Source organism: Castanea sativa, chromosome 4 (genome assembly GCF_040712315.1).
Source record: "Castanea sativa cultivar Marrone di Chiusa Pesio chromosome 4, ASM4071231v1".
Taxonomy (NCBI): domain Eukaryota; kingdom Viridiplantae; phylum Streptophyta; class Magnoliopsida; order Fagales; family Fagaceae; genus Castanea; species Castanea sativa.
The window spans coordinates 40,023,933-40,048,591 of NC_134016.1; the positions used below are offsets into that span (position 1 = coordinate 40,023,933).

The 24,659-nt window shown below is 33.4% G+C and overlaps 2 protein-coding genes and 1 pseudogene across 2 annotated transcripts; all 3 read right to left on the bottom strand.

Moving 5' to 3' along the window:
• Window positions 1-1,646: 1,646 nt before the first annotated feature.
• Window positions 1,647-2,570, bottom strand: LOC142630728 (germin-like protein subfamily T member 2). Its single transcript, XM_075804761.1, has one exon. It carries the CDS (start codon window positions 2,553-2,555, stop codon window positions 1,800-1,802), a length of 756 nt encoding a protein of 251 aa, XP_075660876.1. The 5' UTR covers window positions 2,556-2,570; the 3' UTR covers window positions 1,647-1,799.
• Window positions 2,571-7,877: 5,307 nt separating this feature from the next.
• Window positions 7,878-11,577, bottom strand: LOC142631960 (germin-like protein subfamily T member 2; annotated as a pseudogene).
• A 6,891-nt stretch (window positions 11,578-18,468) lies between these two features.
• LOC142630867 (germin-like protein subfamily T member 2) lies at window positions 18,469-19,315 on the bottom strand. The gene has a single exon (XM_075804922.1). It carries the CDS (start codon window positions 19,291-19,293, stop codon window positions 18,625-18,627), a length of 669 nt encoding a protein of 222 aa, XP_075661037.1. The 5' UTR covers window positions 19,294-19,315; the 3' UTR covers window positions 18,469-18,624.
• Window positions 19,316-24,659: the final 5,344 nt, after the last annotated feature.

Below are 24,659 nucleotides of genomic sequence, written 5' to 3' on the forward strand. Positions count from 1 at the left end.
CCATACAAATTAAATTGTTTAGAATTTTACTGTTATTTTTTCTTTGAACTAATAAGCATATTTTTTACATTGTTTCTATTCATATATTTTGTATGTAAAGATATTGAATGTAACAAATTGTAATTGGGCTGAACGATCCTGTAAGGACACAATTTGAGCCCGAACCCACAACTAGAAGGGAATGGGCTTGAAAAGCTTTTTTACAATAAAATTTGTAGAGAGTGGGCTTGAAATCTAGGTTCTAATGATGTTTAAATAATAAAGAATGATGGGCTTTGGTCACAATGACATTTGTAAGGGGTTGTTTATATGAATATGAATGAAAACTTCTCATCGGACACAATCCGAGGTTAATTTGTATTACTGCTTCTCAAGATATATTACAATTGTGGATAGTCAGGTTTGTAATATCCTTTTTCTTTTCCTCTCCCCAAAAATCCCCCTTTTTACCGAATGTCCCTTCTCTCTTTTATACTCCCTCATTCTTCCCTTATTCATCCTCCACCTCATGGTTTAGTCTACTGATTTAGATACTTGTCCCATCCGCCTTCCCTGAAGTCTTTGGAGATAGGGGCCAAGTTTCAAACCTGATGTTCAGGTCTCACTTCCCCATTAATGCTGCCAGAATATCAGTTGCAGAGCATTCAATGCGGGGCGGTGATAACAGCTTTATCTTAGATATTCCACCGCTCTTCTTCTTATCTTCCACGTGTATCGTGTCTTTCCAAACCTATAAGAATTTCTAGAACATAGCCTGTGGATATCAAACAACCCTTCTCCTACCTCGGCTTCACCTAGCCGAGGACACAATCTTCCTCGGACATATTTATTTAGACATTATCACTTCTTTACCTAGAATTTTTTTATGAGTTAACATTCATACACTCTCGGACCATTCGATGTTCTCGGATTGGGCTTTTAGCCCAAAAGATATTCTTTGGGCCACTCTACATAAATTCTTGAGCCCAATGACCCTACAGATCCCATGCACCTATCCCCATTAAATTTAAGAGATTCTATTTGACCAATGTATTATTTTATTTTGTATTATATTTAGTAGAATTTCACAAATAATTATTGTGAATTGACATTGTATATGTAGTATCCAATAGTGATTTTCAAAATTATATACGTAATAGCAATATAATAAGAAACTTGGTGCAACCAATATAATGAAAATTGCAAGAAAAAACTATTTTAGTACCTCCAAATGTTCTGGTCGAACTATGTCATATATGTTTAATAACCCAAACTAACATCAATAGCCCCGCTACAATTAGCAATTAACAAATGCCATAGGATTCCCTAAAAAAAAAGCTATAGGAGACTATATTTATTATTCTTTTGAGAGAAACCATTAAAGCCAATTTGAATCATTACTCTCCACTTAAAATGAAACTAAATGGAAATTAATTTGATCTATAAATACTCCGTGACAATCTGCTGTCATTGTATGTGGGGTTTGATACAGGACACTTTTAGATTATTGTATCCAAATTCAGAGGTATATTCTTCAAGGTATTTTTATACAGTGAGGGAGATTCGATTGTGTTATTTAGAACACAACACTTCAACTCACAGGTGAAAACATTTATCATAAAATTCATCAATAAACATAACAACATAGGTATCACAAAATCAATCAATAACAATAACGATTTTTTATAAAATCAATCAATAATCAAAACAACATACACGGATAACCTGAATAACACAGCCCAACAAAGGGAGGCAGGTAATCTCAAAAGTATTATTACACAATCTTCAAATCAAAAGGACCTTATCAGGAAGGCCATGGCTTAAGAACCAAATTTGGATTTTATGCTATTGACAACAGCATCGTCTACTTGGAACGCCTGAGTTAACACTTCATTAGGCATTGGGGGTTGTGAACCAAAGAGAGTTGTTGAGGCAATCACAACCCCGGGCATTTGACTATTGAAAGAAGTGAAGACAATACCTTTCTTGTTTCCAACATTCTTTTGGAAGTGTACAAGTCCCCTAGGAATGACAAATACCTCTCCAGGAGTCAAAACCTTAGAGTAATACACATTGGAAGTTGTCACAAACCCCACAAGTATGCTCCCTTCAGCGACCAAACCCATCTCAGTTGCACGAGGGTGAGAGTGTGGTGGATTAAGTCCTCCAAGATCAAAGTCTACACGGTTCATTGAAATCCCAAGAGTGTTGACAGCAGGAAATGCAAGGACATTTGCAGGAGTGACACTGGAGTTTAAGTTTGATGTGTTAGTGACACCCTCTTTGCTCAGATCAAAGAAAAAATCACTGGCATTAACTTTTGAGGCAGGTATGCAAGGAAATCCGTTGATTGATATGGATGCATTCAAATCTGCAACACAAAAGTCCTGCAACGAATCAGGGTCAGCTGATAGGGAAGGCACTGGGAGAAGCAGTAACATTAGAAAGCAAGATAGCAGGTAGAGGGGTGAGTTTGAGGATTTCATCATGGCTGCTAGAAACTCCTGTTTTTTAGAGAGTACAAGATTGTAAAAGATATTTTTTTGTTGGTTTTGTGGTTGAAGAATGAAGATCATGGTTCTATATATAATTCTCTCTCTATGTGCAAACCTCAATAGTCTTCTTAGTTTTGCTGATGCAGGGACATAGGAAGTGACACAAGCCGCAACAAAGTCCACTGAAGGTGGCGGGCTGTCGTTAAAATATCTTTTAAATTTATTAGCAAATCGTGTCCCTCTTGATAGTTGTTAAGGACCAATTAGCTTTGATAGAGATAGCAACATGGAAAATCTTAGTTATTTTCTAAATCTTTATCATGGTCTAGAACATTTGTCTATTTTTGACAATGTCTGATGAATATCACAATAATTTAAAATAGTCTTATTAACTTATCTTAAAGTAGATGGCTGTAAAGGAACAATTCATGGTTTCCTAAGAATATCACGATTGTGTGTTTCCTAAGAAGTTCTATGCTGATACATCATGGTTTGTCATCTGTGAAAGTTACCAGATTTCCCTGAACAACTACGGTTTTCCATTTATTAGGCTTAATCCATACCCCTTGGAGCTGCGTAGCTCAGTTGAACAAGTCAATGCAATTATCCGTTGTTTATTTTGACTTGCGTAGGTCCAAATATTTCAAGGTTTGGTAGCAGCGTCCATTGCATCAGAATTCATGCCAGAAGGCAGTTGCATCACATGCAATATTTACTTTCAGACTATGGGTCACATTGAGAAATGTTTTATTTATTTATTTATGAGAAAAATTTGTCGACAACATTTGTGTCACAAATGTGGTCGATTGTGAGTGATAGATAAAAAGTGGAGTATCTATGTGAAAGTGATAGACAATCATTTACAATTAATAATATTAGAGCTGTGACAAAAAGTTATAAAACAAAAGTTGTGATCCTAGAATAACTCTTTATTTATTTATTTTTGAGAAATAACTATTTATTTAAGGGAAAAGAAAAATATTTCATTTAAAAAATGTTTTTATGGGGAAAAAAAAAACAATTAATGTTTTGACAGTTTTTTCTATTTCCCATAAAAGTGGTATCAAAACTTTTCTAAAATAAATTATTAACCATTGCCCTAAGAGCACCGGTTAGCGAGACCCTTTATTTATTAGTGTTGCACATCAAATTAAGTAATTTCACCCAAGCATTTTGTTAGATACATGGGATAAAAAATCAATGGAATGTGCAAATGACATAAAGTATAATGTTTTCAATAGTTTAGGGGAAAAAAACTTTGGATAGTTTAAGGATGAAAACTGAACTTCATGTCAATTTAAAGACTGAAAACAATATTTTGTTAAAAATTACCTCTACAATGTATGCAGTACATTTTCCCATCACACTATGAAGTAAAACTATTATCAAAATATACTTTGCTCATTCATTTCAATTTTTACTCTCTATATAGAATTTCTTGTTTCCCTGTGTATTAGTAATAAAAGGGGCTAGATTTTGGTGCAATGGCAACTGCTATTTGCCCAACTAGTGTGTTGTGGGTTCGAGCATGAGAATCGGGGGTGTTTGTTACTGTTGTTTAAACAATAGTTTTTAGTATGTAAACAACATTACATATATTTTCATACACTTTTTATCCACACATATTTTCACAAAACAACAATGTTACTAGAAATCTCGTACCAAACTGGCCCTCAATTTCTCAAAAATTAAGGATACAACTGTCTACCAATCACCTCTTTTAGAGCATTCCCATTAAGGATGCTAAAAGGGGTATATGCTAAATTTTACCATAAAAAAAAAAAAAAAAAAAGGGTCATTCCATCAAAGATTTCAAATGGCAAAATTTTTGACATACTGCTACAGTGAGAACCTCGAGCATTGAATATGTCATTTTCCTGATATCGGTTACTACAAGAAATTCTATTAGGCATAGATGCTTTTTTGTAGAGCAAGGCCTCAGCATAATCGTTTGGAATGATCCTTGAATCCTGTGGCTACAAGAATCCTCTACCAACTTCCCTTACACAAGAAAACGTGATTTGGTCGGAGAGAGATCTCCACTCTTTTTTGTCAAGTCCATATATTGGGCTGACAAACAGCACAGATTCAATAATTCTCATACCATCTTTTGGAAATCCTTAAGCATATTCCATGAAAGGTTAAAAATGCTGATGCTTGCTGTTACCCCTAAAAGCAGGATTAGCGAAAAGATTGGGAGGGAAGAAGACACATCAGCACATGGTATTCATGTGGTAGAAAGACAGAATTGAGGTTCATTTGTTTTGAAGTTGTGATGTTATTCTACAAAAGAAAAAAGAAAAAGAAAAAGTGATGTGGTAAGATTAGTGTGGTTTAGACTCAAGTCTTGGTCTGATTAAGGCTTCTGTATCCCAGATAGTGTGTTATTACAAGGAGGGCTTTCCAAAGATCAAACTCTTCTTATTGTAGCTGTGAGTCTGTGACCATGAACACGATTTGGAAATGCAGAAATAAAATGATGCTAACAAGTGAGCCTCTCAATCTTGATGGTTTGATTCAATAAATTCATTTCGACTATTAGAGATTCGAAGCCAAGACCCCCAAACCCCAACTTTGCGTGCAAATTTCTAGACAAGTCTAGTGGGAAAGACCACCTTACTCTTGTTGGAAAGCAAATGTTGATGCCCGATAAATAGTCATATGTCTGTTTTACTTTCTTATGCCAGTCATTGTTTCTTTGCAACCTCAATAGGTGTGTGTTTCTAATAAATTCATAAAAGTTTTATAAAAAGTGATAAATTGACTTTCTAAACCAAAGTTTTGTATGGCGCAGCTTGAAGCTGCCCTTCACTGTGTTATTAATTTTTTACATTTATGCCACCACTCCCATATCCTATTTCCTTATATATTCCGTTTGGTCTGTTAATGCCATATGTGAATATTTCTGATGTGTTGATATGGATCTCAAGTGTGGCTATTTCTAAATATCAAGAGGATGTCCCGCGCGATGCGCGTATTCACTCTTAGTTATTTTATAATACTCATATGTGTTATAATGTTTGAAAATTTTATTTCAATTATGAATTATATGTTCCTAAAATAATGAATGAAAAAAAAATTGTAACACAATATATCCATAAGTAGCCATAATTAATTAGACTCTAAAAATGCCATTGTATGCTCTTTTTTGTTTGATCAGCTGTATCTTTTTTATAGAAGTTTAAAAAAAAAAAAATGTGAACTTTTGAAGGCTAAACATCTAAGATTTAAGGTTTATAATTTCTAATTCACAAAACTAAATATACATGCCAAGAGATTAAAAATAAAACAATAATTGAGCAGAGAAATATAAACTTATACTATTTTATATCTCTCACGTTTAATTGGGTACCTTAATCATTTACAAAAATTAAACACTTTCCAAATATATAAATAAAGACAAAAAACACATACCTTTTAGAAACACCATAAGTTGTTAAAGCATTGTATCGAGCTTTGATAACGTTAAGTTATTAAGAAACTTAGATCATATGCACCTGAAACCAAAGCCAATTTCGTACTCTTTTTTACACTAATTTTCTCGCTCTTTGCCTCTCTATCTCTCCTGTCCTACATTTCTTTTGGCCTTTTGATAGTTTGTGAAATTAGAATATATAAAAGAACATAAAAACTAACATTGAATGGAGAAAACCTTTCATTTTTTAAATTAATGAAATTAAAAGTGGAAGACTTTAAGAAGTTGGAAAAAGGAGTAGAACCAAACTTTTTAATTTTCTGCATTTATGGCTTAAACTAATCATTGATAAGAAGATAGGAGGTGAAAGGCTAAACGAAAAAGTACTCATACAAAGCGCCACATGGCAGAACCTCATGCATTCTGCATGAGGTCTCTACTTTTATATATATATTGATATTGATTGGGTTGACTACAAGAACCACACACACATATTCGTTCACGTCTACAATAAAGCCATCCTCTGATTTACCCCCTTTTTTTTTTTTTTTGGCAAGCTACCATTTTTATCCCCTAGATATATTAAGAGTTCAATTTCTTCCGTCAACTTTTAATTGTTCCAATTTAGTTCCAACATTTTGAAAATGGTTGCATGTTACACTTGCTCCCACTTCCCCAAGAGAAGTTGATTGATTTCTATGAAATTCTTTTCAAATTGAGTGAATTTACTTTGATCCTTATTAATACAAAGAATAAAGAGTTTGAAGGGGGGAAAATTAGTACAACTTCCTGTAATTAACGTTGACAAGAAGTGGGGAACAAGGTAACTTTGAACTTTGTTAGAACTTTAGCAACTAAATTGACACAATCAGCAGTTTAACGATGAAATTAAACGTTATCACATGGTTCAGGACCAATATAGTTTGTAATGTTGGCTTGTATTTTATTCCCAAGGACCAAATCATGCTTGTCAGTTTTTCTTTCTCATTAGTTTTTTGGTGGTAGGCTCTTAAGAAATTTATTTGAATATTATGTTATCCTCTTGTGAAGAGAGTATCTTCTTTTTTTTTTTAATTGTATCGAAGATCCAAAAAGAAAACTTTTGGAATTATATGCTGTATGACTTTTGTAACGAATTGATTTGGTGTTTCAGCTTGGTGCACAGCCATTTGATGCCTCTGGAATGATATTTGGATCACAAGCAATGAGGTAATATGCTCAAAGATCACAACCTGAATGGCTGCATATGCATATTGAAGGTAGTTTTGAAAGAGCAACATACTCTTGAGTGCGTAAGAAGATTAGAGAAGAATTAGAACTTAATCATTTATAATCAAAGGGCAACTGTGCTGTAGGTTTCTCCATGTCTGATGCTGAAGTGTGTTTCCTAGTCTCTTTTAATGTCCTAAAATTGTAATATGAAATCATGTGTAGAAAATGCATTAATAATTTTATTTATCATCTTACTACATACACTTTAGTTAATTGTATCAGTACATAGAAAGAATCTCCTAGGTTGATTTAGTTCTTAAGCTATGTAAGCAAACTCTGCTTTTCTAGAACTTAGTTACAAATTCTTATTCATTGTTACAGTTTGTTACTAATTGATGCAATTTCATGCCAAACTGTGTAATGAGAGAATTGTCCTTACCAATGTTTCTCTTTCATTGTTAAGTATGTTACTAATTGATACAAATTCTTGTTTCAATAATTTTAATGAAATAAATTCAAATAATGTTATAGAATGAGCAATTGACAAATGACATAGGAGATGATTTATTTATTATTTTTTTCGAGAGAAGCCATTAAAGCCAATTTGAAACATTACTCTCCACCTAAAATAAAACCAAATGGAAATTAATTTGAGTTATAAGTAATCCATGCCAATTTGTTGTCATTGTATGCGGGGTTTGATACAGGGCACTTTTAGATTATTGTATCCGAATTCAGAGGTATATTCTTCAAGGTATTTTTTTTACAGTGAGGGAGTTTCAATTTTGTTATTTAGAACTCAATACTTCAACTCACAGGTGAAAAAATTTATCATAAAATTCGTCAATAAACATAACAACATAGGCATAATCAAAACAACAAATTTTAAAGAATCAATCAATAATCAAAACAACATACACTGATAACTTAAATAACATAGCCCAAGAAAGGGAGGCAGGCAATCTCAAAAAGTATTATTACACAATCTTCAAATCAAAGGGGCCTTATCAGGAAGGCCATGGCTTAAGAGCCAAATTTAGATTTTATGCTATTGACAACTGCATCGTCTACTTGGAACGCCTGAGTTAACACTTCATTAGGCATTGGGGGTTGTGAACCAAAGAGAGTTGTTGAGGCAATCACAACCCCTGGCATGTGACTATTGAAAGAAGTGAAGACAATACCTTTCTTGTTTCCAACATTCTTTTGGAAGTGAACAAGTCCCCTAGGAATGACAAATACCTCTCCAGGAGTCAAAACCTTAAGAGTAATACACATTGGAAGTTGTCACAAACCCCACAAGTATGCTCCCTTCAGCGACCAAACCCATCTCAGTTGCACGAGGGTGAGAGTGTGGTGGATTAAGTCCTCCAAGATCAAAGTCTACACGGTGGATTTAACCTAAATTTATTAGCGAATTATTAGCAAATCGTGTCCCTCTTGATAGTTGTTGAGGACCAATTAGCTTTGATGGAGATAGCAAAATGGAAAATCTTAGTTATTTTCTAAATCTTTATCATGGTCTAGAACATTTGTCTATTTTTGACAGTGTCAGATGAATATCACAATAATTTAAAATAGTCTTTTAACTTATCTTAAAGTAGATTGCTGTAAAGGAACAATTCAATAACTTAATGGAAAGGGTTTTATTATGACATGAATGTGAATGGGGCCCTGGTTCTCTTGCAGTTTCAATTCATTGACTCCTTCAACCTTGACCCTCTTTTCAATGGGCAGTTAACTACACGATTGTGTTTCCTAAGAAGTTCTATACTGATACATCATGGTTTGTCATCTGTGAAAGTTACCAGCTTTCCCTGAACAACTACGGTTTTCCATACCCCTTGGAGCTGCGTGGCTCAGTTGAACAAATCAATGCAATTATCCGTTGTTTATTTTGACTTGCTAAGGTCTAAATGATTCAAGGTTTGGTAGCAGCGTAACTTGCATCAGAATTCGTGCCAGAAGGCAGTTTCTTTTTCAAATCATGTGTAATCCAATTTCACATGCCATATTTACTTTCAGACTATGAATCACATTGAGTAATGTTTTATTTATTTATTTATGAGAAAATCTGTGGACAATGTTTTTGCCACAAATGTGGTTGAATGTGAGTCATAGATAAAATGTGGGGTATCTATGTGAAAGTCATAGACAATCATTTAGGGTTGATAATATCAAAGCTGTGACAAAAAGTTGTGAAACAAAAGTTGTGATCTAAGAATAACTCTTTATTTATTTATTTTTGAGAAATAACTATTTAATTATTTATGAGAAATGTTAATAAATGTCTTTAGGACAATAGTTAATAATTCATTTAAAGAATATTTATATGGGAAAAAAAAACAATTAATGTTTTGACAGCTTTTCCATTTCTTATAAAAGTGATGTCAAAACTTTCCTAAAATGAAATATTAAGCATTGTTCTAAGGGCACCCGTTAGCATGACCCTTTATTTATTCACCAAAGTATTTTGTTAGATACATAGGATAAAAAATTAGTGGAATGTTCTAATGACATAAAGTATAATATTTTCAATAGTTTAGGGGAAAAAAACTTTGGATAGTTTATGGATGAAAACTGAACTTCATGTCAATTTTAAGACTGAAAACAATATTTTGTTATAAATAATCTCTACAATGTATGCAATACATTTTCCCATCACATTATAAAGTAAAATTATTATCAAAATATACTTTGCTCTTTCATTTCATTTTTTACTCTCTAAATAGAATTTCTTGCTTCCCTATGAATTAGTAATAAAAGGGGCTAGATTTTGGTGCAATGGCAAGTGCCATTTGCCCAGCTAGTATGTTATGGGTTCGAGCACGAGAATCAGGGGGTGTTTGTTACTGTTGTTTAAACAAAAGTCTTTAGAATTTAGACAATATTACACGTATTTTCATACACTTTTTCATTCATACGTATTTCCACAAAACAAAAACAATATTACTAGAAATCTCTTACCAAACAGGCTCTCAATATCTCTAAAATTGAGGATGCAATTGTCTACTAATCACCATTCTTAGGCCTCAAAAATGTGAGAACCTCGAGCATTGAATGTGTCATTTTCTTGATGTCGATTACTACAAGAAATTCTTGATGTCGTTTAGACTCAAGTCTTGGTCTGATTAAGGCTTCTGTATCCCAGATAGTGTGTTATTGCAAGGAGGGCTTTCCAAAGATCAAACTCTTCTTACTGTAGCTGTGAGTCTGTGACCATGGCACGATTTGGAAATTCAGACAGTATGGTAGTTTAAGCTTCATTTTTCAGTTTTTAAATAACATTACACGTATTTTCATGCATTTTTTCACTCACACGTATTTTCAAAAAAATACAAATAACGTTACTAGAACAACGTTACCAAATGGCCCCAAAATGATGCTAACAAGTGAGCCTCTCAATCTTGATGGTTGATTCAATAAATTCATTTGGACTATTAGAGATTCGAAACCAAGACTCCTAAACCCCAACTTTGCATGCAAATTTCTAGACAACTTTACCTGCTAAATAGTCTTATGTCTGTTTTACTTTCTTATGCCAGTCATTGTTTCTTTGCAACCTCAATAGGTATGTGTTTCTAATAAATTCATAAAATTTTTATAAAAAGTGATAAATTCACTTTCTAAACCAAAGTTTTGTATGGCGCAGCTTGAAGCTGCCCTTCACTGTGTTATTAATTATTTAGATTTATGCCACCACTCCCATATCCTATTTCCTTATATATTCCATTTGGTCTGCTAATGCCTTTAGATTTTTTTTTTTTTTTGGCTTTGTAAGTCATGGCCTTAGTTCGGCTCTCTGAATGACATAGAGTGGCAATGGAAATTGTTGTGTTCAAGCTATGAATTCATGGACAATTGGAAGAAAACACCTTAAATGCTTCAAGCTTTGTCACAGAAAAAATGAATATGTGAATATTTCTGATATGTTGATATGGATCTCAAGTGTGGCTATTTCTAAATAATTGGGTTGACTACAAGAACCACACACGCACACATATTCTTTAACATCTACAATAAAGCCATCCTCTGATTTACCCCCCTTTTTTTGGCAAGCTACCATTTTTATCCCTAGATATATTAAGAGTTCAATTTCGTCCATCAGCTTTTAATTGTTCCAATTTATTTCCAATATTTTGAAAATGGTTGCATGTTACACTTGCTTCCACTTACACATGGAAATCCCAAGAGTGTTGACAGCAGGAAATGAAAGGACATTTGCAGGAGTGGCACTGAAGTTTAGGTTTGATGTGTTAGTGATACCCTCTTTGCTCAGATCAAAGAAAAAATCACTTGCACTAACTTTTGAGGCAGGTATGCAAGGAAATCCATTGATTGATATGGATGCAGTCAAATCTGCAACGCAAAATCCTGTAACGAATCGGGGTCAGCCAATAGGGAAGGCACCGGGAGAAGCAGTAACATTAGAAGGCAAGGTAACAGGTAGAGGGGTGAGTTCGATGATTTCATCATAGCTGCTAGAGACTCCTGTTTTTTAGAGAGTACAAGATAAGTTTTTGGTTGGTTGAAGAATGAATATCACGGTTCTATATATAACTCTCTTTCTATGTGAAAACCCCAATAGTCTTCTTAGTTTTGCTGATGCAGAAACATAGGTGACACAAGCAGCAACAAAGTCCACTGGAGATGGCGGAATGTGGTCAAAATATCTTTTAAATTTAGTATTAGCAAATCGTGTCCTTCTTGGAAACTGTTAAGGATCAATTAGCTTTGATAGAGATAGCAAAATGGAAAATCTTAGTTATTTCTAAAGCTTTTTTATGGTCTAGAACATTTGTCTTTTTTTGACAGTGTCAGATGAATAATACAATAATTTAAAAGAGATTCTTTTTAACTAATCTTGGAGTAAATGGTTGTAAATGAACAATTCAATGACTTTGTTGGGTTCTAAAACTTTAAGTTTAAATGTATTAGAACTTCAATTTATAATATTGGCAAACCATGATAAAAACGTTTAATCTTGTTTTAGACTTGTTCAAAGTATGTTTAAGTTGCAAAGTTGGAATCGAGTGTTCTGCAGGATTTACTGTGTAAATTTGCCTGGCTTGATCGATCGAATCGATCGAAGCTCGTGCAGATTGTTATTCTGCAGAATTTTTCAATTCAGCCCAAGCCCGTTTTACGTGTAGGGTTTTATGTTTTTGCCCTACGTATAAAAGGAAAACCCTAGCCACGTTTTATGGATGCTCTTTATGCTGTGTGTGTAAATCTTTTGTGAGATTTAGATGTGTTTGCCTTCACATACATTTAGGGTTATCAAGATCTAGATTGATGTCAAGAGCTTGGTGAGCAATTCAGTTGCAGATTCAAGAGCTTAAAGATATACAAGTGGGAGTGTTTGTGCTTGTTGGGAATCAAGAATGAAGTAGTCCTTGGACTCGGAGCTGTCATGTGGTCGTGGTAGTAAGTTTCCTACTCGAGGTAGCAATAGAATGTTAGTGGTCTAAGTTGCTATTGTGTAAACTTCAATTCTTTCATAGTGGATTCAGTTTTACCTTAAGGATAGCTAGGTTAAATCATCTTCAGGTTTTTTATCGATTTGGTTTTCCTCGGTCATCATATTGTTGTATTCTTTATTTTCCACACTTTACAATGATATGATTTATATGTGTTAACCTAGATCTACATAATTTACCTAAATTAATCACTTAGCTAAATAACTAGGTTAAACTGGTTGTGTTTAAGGGGTCTAAAAACATACAGACTTAATGGAAAGGGTTTTAGTATGACATGAATGTGAATGAGGCCCTGGTACTTTTGTAGTTTCAATTCATTAACTCCTTCAACCTTGGAAATTTTGGCTCTTTATGGTGAACTTTAGACATTGCTATAATATTCAATATCAACAAAATTTCCAGATTGTCCTAGGAACCTCTTTTAAATGAGCAGTAACTACACGATTGTGTGTTTCCAAAGAAATTCTATGCTGATACATGCAGATACATCATGGTCTATCATCTGTGAAAGTTTCTAGCTTTCCTTGAACAACTACAGTTTCGATTTATTAGGCTTAATCCATACCCCCTTGGAGTTGCGTAGCTCCGTTGAACAAATCAATGCAATTATCATGGCTAAATATTTGAATGTGTCTATCAACTATTAAAACCACCCTAGATGAATATGTATAGGCAATATTTTTGTTTTAATTTTTCATTGATTTATTATTTAGTTATAACATCAAAATTAAAGTAGATGAATATGTAAAGTTAAAAATGTCTAAGATGAATTTGTAAAGCTAATATATTTATATATTCAGTGTTATCAAAAAATTAAAAGTAAAAAAAAAATTAATAATAAAAAGAATAATGATGTGGTGAATGAGAAGGCTCAATAGAAGCATAGAACAAAAAATGCGATATGAAGATCCAATTAAAGACACTTCTAGAGACTCAAAAATTTGAAGCCCAAACTCACTTAGTGACACTTGCACCACCAAATTAGGCCCAACAAATAAAATTTATAAAGAGAGTGGGGAAAACAAGTCTAGGACCAAGCCCAATGATTCATTCGAGTAGGGAAACAATTAAAATGTAGAATAAATAAGATTGATGTTTTTTCTCCAGTTCACCCAAGGACAATATTATACACAAGGATTACACTCTTCTCTCTCTTTTTCTTTTTATTGTTCTTGTTCTAATCTCTTCAAATTGATTTTTTCCTGATCCCTTCATCTGGAAGTCCTCTTCCTTTATATATTGTTGCAGATCTTGTATCCTAGCCCTCTATCTGCATCATTCTAGGTTCTCTTTAGGAAACTTGTCCCATTAGACTCCTGTTGAAGGTGGTAGAAGAGGCTGCTTAGCTGTGAATCCACTGTTCATGTGTCATTTTCTCATCAATACATCTAATAAAGTTGTTGCCAGTCATTTAATGCGGAAGTAGTAGGTGAGGTTTCACAGGAAACTTCTTTCAAATACCTTGACCTCTTCCTAGAAGATTGTTTCTATTCCTCGGGTGCTCAGGTAATGCTACGCACCTTTCCTCTCCTCTTCTCGAGTGCTTTACAAATGGACTAGTAGAAATACCATTTTGCCCCTCCTCGGTCCTCGGGCTCCCCACAACAATTAAATCTTAGTAAATGAAAGGGTCTATAGTAAAAAAAATATGTTAGAACACATTCTCTTTATGTTGTTACACAAATTATTTTCTTTCATTCAATAGGTGAAGTGTTCAATCTCATGTATCTATATTAGTAAACAAAATCCAATCAATAGTTCGAAACTACTCCTACAATAAGAAAAATTATAAATATAATAATCTCTTTTCAAGATAATAAAAATTTTAAATAATATATTTGAAACTCAAAACTGTTTAGTTGTACAGGAAAAACAAATTAGGAAAATACAATACACAATAACATAATTTATCAAAATATGAACCGCCTAAAAAATGAATAATATCGATCAAATAAATCCAAATAATAAAATGATGATATATTTTTTGAGATAGATAAATGAAAAATAATTTTAGAAATCGTTTTATTTTTTGAGAAAACAAATTATTTTCCACAAAATTTAGAAAATAAATTATATATTATACCATAACTAAAATATAATTATTTATTTCCACGCAAGTGGGGGTCTACGACTAGAAGTAACGCTACAGAAAAACTATTTTATAATATTTTTACAAATTGCTGATGTGGCAAATTTTTAGTAGTTTTAATATGGGTCTATCACTAACATCACATTTTTACTTACAATAACTATTTGAAAAATGCTAAAGCCATACCAACCATTTGTAAAAATGCTGTAAAATAGTTTGTGTTTGTAGCATTACTCCTACGACTAGTGATTCAATAATTCTAAGACAAAGTTATTGGTCTACCAAAAGTAGAAGAAATGATTTTAAGAATGAGAGAAGCTATAGTAACCTATTAATTTGTTGAATCATAATTTACACTCACACCTTAATCTGCCTGCTAAATAGTCATATGTCTGTTTTACATTCTTATGCCAGTCGTTCTTTCTTTGCAACCTCAATAGGCGTGGGTTTCTAATAAATTCATAAAAGTTTATAAAAAGTGATAAATTGACTTTCTAGACCAAAGTTTTGTATGGCGCAGCTTGAAGCTGCCCTTCACTGTGTTATTAATTTTTTAGATTTATGCCACCACTCCCATATCCTATTTCCTTATATATTCCATTTGGTCTTTTAATGCCTTCAGATTTTTTTTTTTTTTTTTTGCTTTGTAAGTCATGGCCTTTGTTGGGCTCTCTGAATGACATATAGTTGCAATGGAAAATGTTGTGTTCAAGCTATGAATTCATGGACAATTGGAAGAAAACACCTTAACTGCTTCAAGCTCTGTCACAGAAAAAATGAATATGTGAATATTTCTGATATGTTGATATGGATCTCAACTGTGGCTATTTCTAAATAGTTGGGTTGACTACAAGAACCACACACACACACATTCGTTCACATCTCCAATAAAGCCATCCTATGATTTAGCCCCTTTTTTTTTTTTTACAAGCTACCATTTTTATCCCTAGATATATTAAGAGTTCAATTTCGTCCATCAACTTTTAATTGATTCAATTTAGTTCCAACATTTTGAAAATGGTTGCATGTTACACTTGCTCCCACTTCCCTTATAGAAATTGATTGCTTTCTGTGAAATTTTTTCAAATTGAGTGAATTTACTTTTATCCTTATTAATACAAAGAATAAAGAGTTTGAAGGGGGGAAAATTAGTACAAATTCCTGTAGTTAATGTTGACAAGAAGTGGGGAGCAAGGTAACTTTGAACTTCGTTAGAACTTTAGCAACTAAATTGACACAATCACTAGTTTAACGATAAAATTGAACGTTCTCACATGGTTCAGGACTAATATAGTGTGTTTGGTCTATTTTCAAAATTTCCCCTTCACTTTATTCTTCTTTTTCTGCTTAACTTGTTCTTTCAAGAGCTTCCAACAAGTATGTGAGCTTCTGTGTGCAACCATTGGCTTTTGTTATGCATGATTATGCCAACTCCTCTCACCATTTGGTGCCACCCTTTGACATGGGTGCACTCTTCCACCCCAAATTCATTTATCCCTTTCAATTTGTAATGTTGGCTTGTATTTTATTCCCAAGGACCAAATCATGCTTGTCATTTTTTTCCTTACTCATTAGTTTTTTGGTGGATAGGCTCTTAAGAATTTGCTTTGAATATTATGTTATCCTCTTGTGAAGAGAATATCTTTTTTTTTAATTGTATCAAAGATCCGAAAAGAAGACTTTTGGAATTATATGTTGTATGGGTTGTTACTCCCCCTCAAGCCCATTGTTCATAAAAACCCATCATAATGGTGCCACGTGTAAGATCTTACACTTATTGGGCCCTGGCTCTTAGGACATTGTGTGCAATTGTGTGTACTGTTAGGCCTACGAACTCGGCCTAGGTAGGCTTTGACACCCATCAAAGGCCCAAAAGCTGAGATAAAACCATTTATGACATGGACGGCAAAGGTAAGATCCTATCTAGCCGGGGAACGCATTTTTCCAAGAAAGTGAGTCCCGAGGTGCTTGGTATCACCTAGGAAATATCGCTGCCGGGCAGATCTTCTAACGTGGGAACCAGTTCCAATGCCACTCTAACTACCTCACACTTCCAACTAAACACCCACTCAAGGGTAAAAACATTGGACCTCCTTTCTCACTCACCTCAAAATAAATCATAACTCTTCCACTAAATTTTGAGCTATAAATAAGAGATGGGAACGAGGAAATGGTGGTTGGTAATTTTGGAGAGAATACTGAGAAAAAGAGGGCGACCATTCTATGAGGAAAAGGGAAAGCTATTCTGAGAGGTCTAGAGAAGAATTGGGAAAGCAGGGGTACTTGGGTTGCCGAGTGTAGAATCACCCATAGTAGGAAATCCAAAACCCACAAAACAAATAGATTATGAGCCCAAAAACCAAATATTGGGTACGCACATATGTTGTATGACTTTTGTAACGAATTGATTTGGCGTTTCAGCTTGCTGCACAGCCATTTAATGCTTCTAGAATGATATTTGGATCACAAGCAATGAGGGAATATGCTCAAAGCTCACAACTTGAATGGCTGCATATGCATGTTAGTGGTAGTTTTGAAAGAGCAATATAATCTTGAGTGCGTAAGAAGATTAGAGAAGAATTTGTACTTAAATCATTTATAATCAATGGGCAACTGTGCTGTAGATTTCTCCATGTCTGATGCTGAAATGTGTTTCCTAGTATCTTATAATGTCCTAAAATTGTAATATGAAATCATATGTAGAAAATGCATTAATAATTTATTATGAACAAAGTTTCTCTCCAAACTAGTTTGGAGAGAAACTCTTCAAATTTCTCATATATTTCTTTTTTGGGTGTGAATTTTGAAAATCTAACCGTTGAATTTCATGTTTCATATGTTCTTAACATACGTATCAAATTTCATTCAAATTGGATGTTATTTACTATTTGATCAATTAACTTATTTTTTATATACAACTTTAGATCACAAAAACTTGAAATTATAGCATTTATTCAATGACATAGCAATTGATCTTTGATCTTCTTGAAATTTTGTAAGCATTGAGAATGTAATAAAAACATGCAATTTAACAGCTAGATTTTCAAAATTCACACTTAATATAAAAATATATGATGAGTTTGTAAAGTTTCTCTCCAAACTAGTTTTGAGAGAAACTTTGTTCATAATTTATTTATCGTCTTACTAGATACATTTTAGTTAATTGTATTCGCACGCAAAAAGAATCTCCTAGGTTGATCTAGTTTTTAAGCTATGTAAGCAAAGAACTCTGCTTTCAGGAACTTAGTTACAAATTCTTATTCATTGTTATAGTATGTTATGAATTGATACAATTTCATGCCAAACTGTGTAATGAGAGAATTGTGCTTTCCAAAGTTTCTCTTTCATTGTTAAGTATGTTACTAATTGGTACAAATTCTTGTTTCAATAATTGTAATGAAATAAATTCAAATAGTACAAAATTTTGGAGTCATTAAAATCAAACTAATGTTATATGTTTCAGGATGAGCAAATGACAAATGCCATAGGAGATGATTTATTTCTTATTTTTTTTCGAGAGAAGCCATTAAAGCCAATTTAATCATTACTCTCCACTTAAAATAAAACCAAATGGAAATTAATTTGAGTTATAAATAATCCATGACAATTTGCTATCATTGTATGCGGGGTTTGATACAGGACACTTTTAGATTATTGTATCTGAATTCAAAGATATATTCTTCAAGGTATTTTTTTACAGTGAGGGAGATTCGATTGTGTTATTTAGAACTCAATACTTCAACTCACAGGTGAAAAAATTTATCATAAAATTTGTCAATAAACATAACAACATAAGCATAATCAAAACAACAAATTTTAAAGAATCAATCAATAATCAAAACAACATACACTGATAACCTGAATAACACAGCCCAAGAAAGGGAGGCAGGCAATCTCAAAAAGTATTATTACACAATCTTCAAATCAAAGGGACCTTATCAGGAAGGCAATGGCTTAAGAACCAAATTTGGATTTTATGCTATTGACAACAGCATCGTCTACTTGGAACGCCTGAGTTAATACTTCATTAGGCATTGGGGGCTGTGAACCAAAGAGAGTTGTTGAGAGAATTACAACCCCTGGCATGTGACTATTGAAAGAAGTGAAGACAATACCTTTCCCTTTTCCAACATTCTTTTGGAAGTGTACAAGTCCACTAGGAATGACAAAGATCTCTCCACGAGTCAAAACCTTAGAGTAATAAACATTGGAAGTTGTCACAAACCCCACAAGTATCCTCCCTTTAACGACCAAACCCATCTCAGTTGCACGAGGGTGAGAGTGTGGTGGATTAAGTCCTCCAGGGCCATAGTCTACACGGTTCATGGAAATCCCAAGAGTGTTGACAGCAGGAAATGAAAGGACATTTGCAGGAGTGACACTGAAGTTTAAGTTTGATGTGTTAGTGATACCCTCTTTGCTCAGATCAAAGAAAAAATCACTTGCACTAACTTTTGAGGCAGGTATGCAAGGAAATCCATTGATTGATATGGATGCATTCAAATCTGCAACACAAAAGTCCTGTAACGAATCAGGGTCAGCCGATAGGGAAGGCCCCGGGAGAAGCAGTAACATTAGAAGGCAAGATAGCAGGTAGAGGGGTGAGTTTGATGATTTCATCATGGCTGCTAGACACTCCTGTTTTTTAGAGAGTACAAGATTGTAAAAGAGGAGTTTTTGGTTGGTTTTGTGGTTGAAGAATGAAGATCGTGGTTCTATATATAACTCTCTTTCTATGTGAAAACCCCAATGATTTCTTAGTTTTGCTGATGCTGAGACATAGGTAGTGACACAAGCAGCAACGAAGTCCACTAAAGATGGCGGGCTGTGGTCAAATTATATTTTAAATTTTGTATTAGCAAATCGTGTCCCTCTTTGAAACTGTCAAAGGATCAATTAGCATTGATAGAGATAGCAAAATGGAAGGTCTTAGTTATTTTCTAAAGCTTTTTCATGGTCTAGAATTTATGTCTATCTTTGACAGTGTCAGATGAATAAATCAATAATTTAATATAGAGTCTTCTGAACTAATCTTGAAGTAGATAGCTGTAAAGGAACAATTCAATAACTTAATGGGTTTTATTATGATATGAATGTGAATGGGGCCCTGGTTCTCAGTTTCAATTCATTGACTCCTTCAACCTTGACCCTCTTTTCAATGAGCAGTAACTACCCGATTGTGTGTTTCCTAAGAAGTTCTATACTGATACATCATGGTTTGTCATCTGTTAAAGTTACCAGCTTTCCCTGAACAACTACGGTTTTCCATTTATTAGGCTTAATCCATACCCCTTGGAGCTGCGTGGCTCAGTTGAACAAATCAATGCAATTATCCGTTGTTTATTTTGACTTGCAAAGGTCCAAATGATTCAAGGTTTGGTATCTTCTTCAAATCACGTGTAATCCAATTTCATGCCAGAAGGCAGTTGCTTCTGCAAATCACGTGTAATCCAATTTCATCACATGCCGTATTTACTTTCAGACTATGGATCACATTGAGGAATATTGTTTTATTTATTTATTTATTTATGAGAAAATTTGTGGACAATGTTTGTGCCACAAATGTGGTTAAATGTGAGTGATAGATAAAATGTGGGGCATTTATATGAAAGTAATAGACAATCATTTATGGTTGATAAGATCAAAGCTGTGACAAAAAGTTATGAAACAAAAGTTGTAATCCAAGAATAACTCTTTATTTAATTATTTTTGAGAAATAACTATTTAATTATTTATGAGAAATGCTAATTAATACTCTTAGGACAATAGTTAATAATTCATTTAAAGAATATTTTTATAAAAAAAAACAATTAATGTTTTGACAGCTTTTCCATTTTTCATAAAAGTAGTGTCAAAACTTTCCTAAAATGAATTGTTAAGCATTGTCCTAAGGGCACTCGTTAGCATAACTTTTTATCTATTAGTGTTGCATGTCAAATTAAGTAATTTCACCAAAGCATTTTGTTAGACACATGGGATAAAAAAATTAATGGAATGTTCTAATGACATAAAGTATAATATTTTCAACAGTTTAGGGTAAAAAAACTTTGGATAGTTTATGGATGAAAACTGAACTTCATGTCAATTTTAAGACTGAAAACAATATTTTATTCTGACATAAAGTGGGTTTTATTCTGACATGAATGTGAATGGGGCGCTGGTTCTTTTGCAGTTTCAATTCATTGACTCCTTCAACCTTGAGCCTCTTTTTAATAAGCAGTAACTACATGCATGGAAGGGGGCATGGTTGGATTTGCCCCGAAATATTTTTTAAAAAAATAGTATTATATATATATATATATATATATATATATATATATATATATATATGTGTGTGTGTAGATACTAAAATTACACTTTTGTCCCCTTAAAAATATCATTGATTATTTTAATGAGCAGTAACTAATGCATGGACGGAGCCATGGTTGGACTTGGGGGGCAATACCTCCCCAAATATATATATATATATATATATATATATATATATATATATATATATATATATATATATTTAAATATTATTATATATATGGGTACTAATTTTAGTAATTTTGTTTTATAAAATTACACTTTTGTACCCTTAAAAACATCATTGATTATTTTAAGAGTGTTGTTATAGTCAACAAATTTTTTTATAACATTTTTAAATTGTTAAGATAGCAAATTCTTATTGATTTGCATTTGGATCTATCACTTACATTATCAGTAATTTGTAAATAAGTTTGTAGTTCAAACATTTTCCTCATTTTAAAAATCATTAAAAAATTTATTAGTCTAAAATCTAAAAAAAAATATACAAGCAACAAAAATTATCAATAGTAAAACTTTAAAAAAAAAAAAAAAATTAGGCATAGTCAACCAATTTTATCCAAAACAAGCAATCTGACTCTTTAAAAAATTTTAAACAACAAGCAGCTAAGCAACTAAATAGCAGTAAAGTCGGAGGCCGAAGTCACTACAGACCATTAGTAGCAAAACCAGACCCTCTAAGGCTCTAACTCTAAGTTCTGACTCTGTCCTTGATTGCATGATCTTGTGTTTCCTAAGAAGTTCTATGCTGATACATGCAGATACATCATGGTCTGTCATCTGTGAAAGTTACCAGCTTTCCCTGAACAACTACGGTTTTCCATTTATTAGTTTTAATCCATACCCCATGGAGCTGCGTAGCTCATCAGAACAAATCAATGCAATTATCCCTTTTTTATTTTAACTTGCGAAGGTCCAAATTATTCAAGGTTTGGTAGCAGCGTCCATTGCATCAGATTTCATGCCAGAAGGCAGTTGCTTCTTCAAATGATCATGTGTAATCCAATTTCATCACATGCCATATTTACTTTCAGACTATGGATCGCATTGAGTAATGTTTTATTTATTTATTTATGAGAAAATTTGTGGACAATGTTTGTGCCACAAATGTGGTTGATTGTGAGTGATAGATAAAAAATGGGGCATTTATGTGAAAGTAATAAACAATTATTTACAGTTGATAACATTGGAGCTGTGATAGAAAGTTATGAAACAAAGGTTGTGATTCTAGAATAACTCTTTGTTTATTTATTTTTGAGAAATAAGTCTTTATTTATTAGTGCAGCATGTCAGATTATGTAATTTCACCCAGGCATTTTGTTAGATACATATGATAAAAAATTAACAGAATGTACTAATGACAAAGTATAATGTATTCAATTGTTTAGGGGGAAAAAGTTTTGGATAGTTTAAGGATGAAAAGTGAACTTCATGTCAAATTTAAGACTGAAAACAATATTTGGTTAAAAATAATCTCTACAATATATGCAATACATTTTCCGATCACACTATAAAGTAAAATTATTATCAAAATATACTTTGCTCATTCATTTTAGTTTTTGCTCTCTAAATAGAATTTCTTTTGTCCCTGTGAATTAGTAATAAAAGGGGCCAGATTTTGGTGTGATGGCAAGTGCAATTTGCCCAACTAACATGTCATGGGTCTGAGCACGAGAATCAATTTCTCTAAAATTGAGGATGCGGCTATCTACCAATCACCTCTCTTAGGCCTTAGAAAAGTGAGAACCTTGAGCATTGAATATGTCATTTTCTTGATGTCGATTACTACAAGAAATTCTATTAGGCATAGATGCTTTCTTGTAGGGCAAGACCTCAGTATAAATGTTTGGAATGATCCTTGGATCCTCTGGCTACAAGAATCCTCTTCCAACTTCCCTTACACAAGAAAACGTGATTTGGTTGGAGAAAGATCTCCACTCTTTTTTGTCAAGTCCATATATTGGGCTTATAAACAACACAGATTCAATAATTCTCATACCATCTTTTGGAAATCCTTATGGCAAAGCATATTCCAGGAAAGGATGTTGATGCTTCTTGTTACCCCTAAAAGCAGGATCAGTGAAAAGATTTTTTTTTTGGGGGGGGGGGGGGGGGGGGGGGGGGTGAAGAAGACATGTCAGCACATGGTATCTATGTGGTTGAAAGGCAGAATTGTGAGTTATTGTAGCTGTGAGTCTGTGACCATGAACACGATTTGGAAATTACGAAATAAAGTGATGCTAAAAATTGAGCCTCTCAATCTTGATGGTTTTACTCAATAGATTCATGTGGATTATCAGAAATTTGAAGCCAAGACCCCTAAACCCCAACTTTGCATGCAAATTTCTAGACAAGTCTAGCGGGAAAGACCACCTTACTCTTGTTGGAAAGCAAATGTTGATGCTTCGTGTTAGATGGTAAAGTGCATGTTGCAATAATGGTGATGATTTATGCAGGTGAATTCTTGAAAGCATTGGGTGAAAAGAATCTCATTTGTCTCTGCTCTAGTTAATATTCAACTCAATAACAGAAAATCTATTGTAATGCTTCTAAAATTCTAAGATAAAGTTATTGGTCCGTCAAAAGTTGAAGAACTGATTTTAAGAATGAGAAAAGCTTTATTAACCTGTTAATTTTGTTGAATCTTAATATACACTCACACCTTGATCTGCCTGCTAAATAGTCATATGTCTGTTTTACTTTCTTATGCCAGTCATTGTTTCTTTGCAACCTTAATAGGTGTGTGTTTCTAATAAATTCATAAAATTTTTATAAGAAGTGATAAGTTGACCTTCTAAACCAAAGTTTTGTATGGCGCAGCTTGAAGCTGCCCTTCACTGTATTATTAATTTTTTAGATTTATGCCACCACTCCCATATCCTAATTCCTTGTATCTTCCATTGGTCTGTTAATGCCTTCAGTGTGTGTGTGTGTATATATATATATATATATGTTTTGTCATGGCCTTAGTGGCAATGGAAACTGTTGTGTTCAAGCTATAAATTCATGGACCATTGGAAAACACCTTAACTGCTTCAAACTTTGTCACAGAAAAAATGAATATGTGAATATTTCTGATATGTTGATATTGATCTAAGTGTGGCTATTTCTAAATAATTGGGTTGACTTCAAGAACCACACACACATATTAGTTCACATCTACAATAAAGCCTTCCTCTGATTTTGGGGCCCCCCCCCCCCCCCCGTCCCTCGATATATTAAGAGTTCAATTTCGTCCATCAACTTTTAATTGTTTCAATTTAGTTCCAACTTCCAAAATTTTGAAAATGGTTGCATGTTACACTTGTTCCCACTTCCCTTATAGAAATTGATTGATTTATGTGAAATTCTTTTCAAATTGAGTGAATTTACTTTGATCCTTGCCAACACAAAGAACAAAGAGTTTGAAGGGGGGAAAATTAGTACAACTTCCTGTAGTTAATGTTGACAAGAGTGGGAACAAGGTAAGAACTTAAGCAACTAAATTGACACAATCAATAGTTTAGCAATGAAATTGAACGTTCTCACATGGTTCAGGACCAATATAGTTTGTTTGGCCTATTTTCTATTTTTTTCCCCTTCACTTTATTCTTCTTTTTCTGCTTTACTTGTTCTTTCAAGAGCTTCCAACATGTATGTGAGCTTCTGTGTGCAACGAGTGCTTTTGTTGTGCATGATTA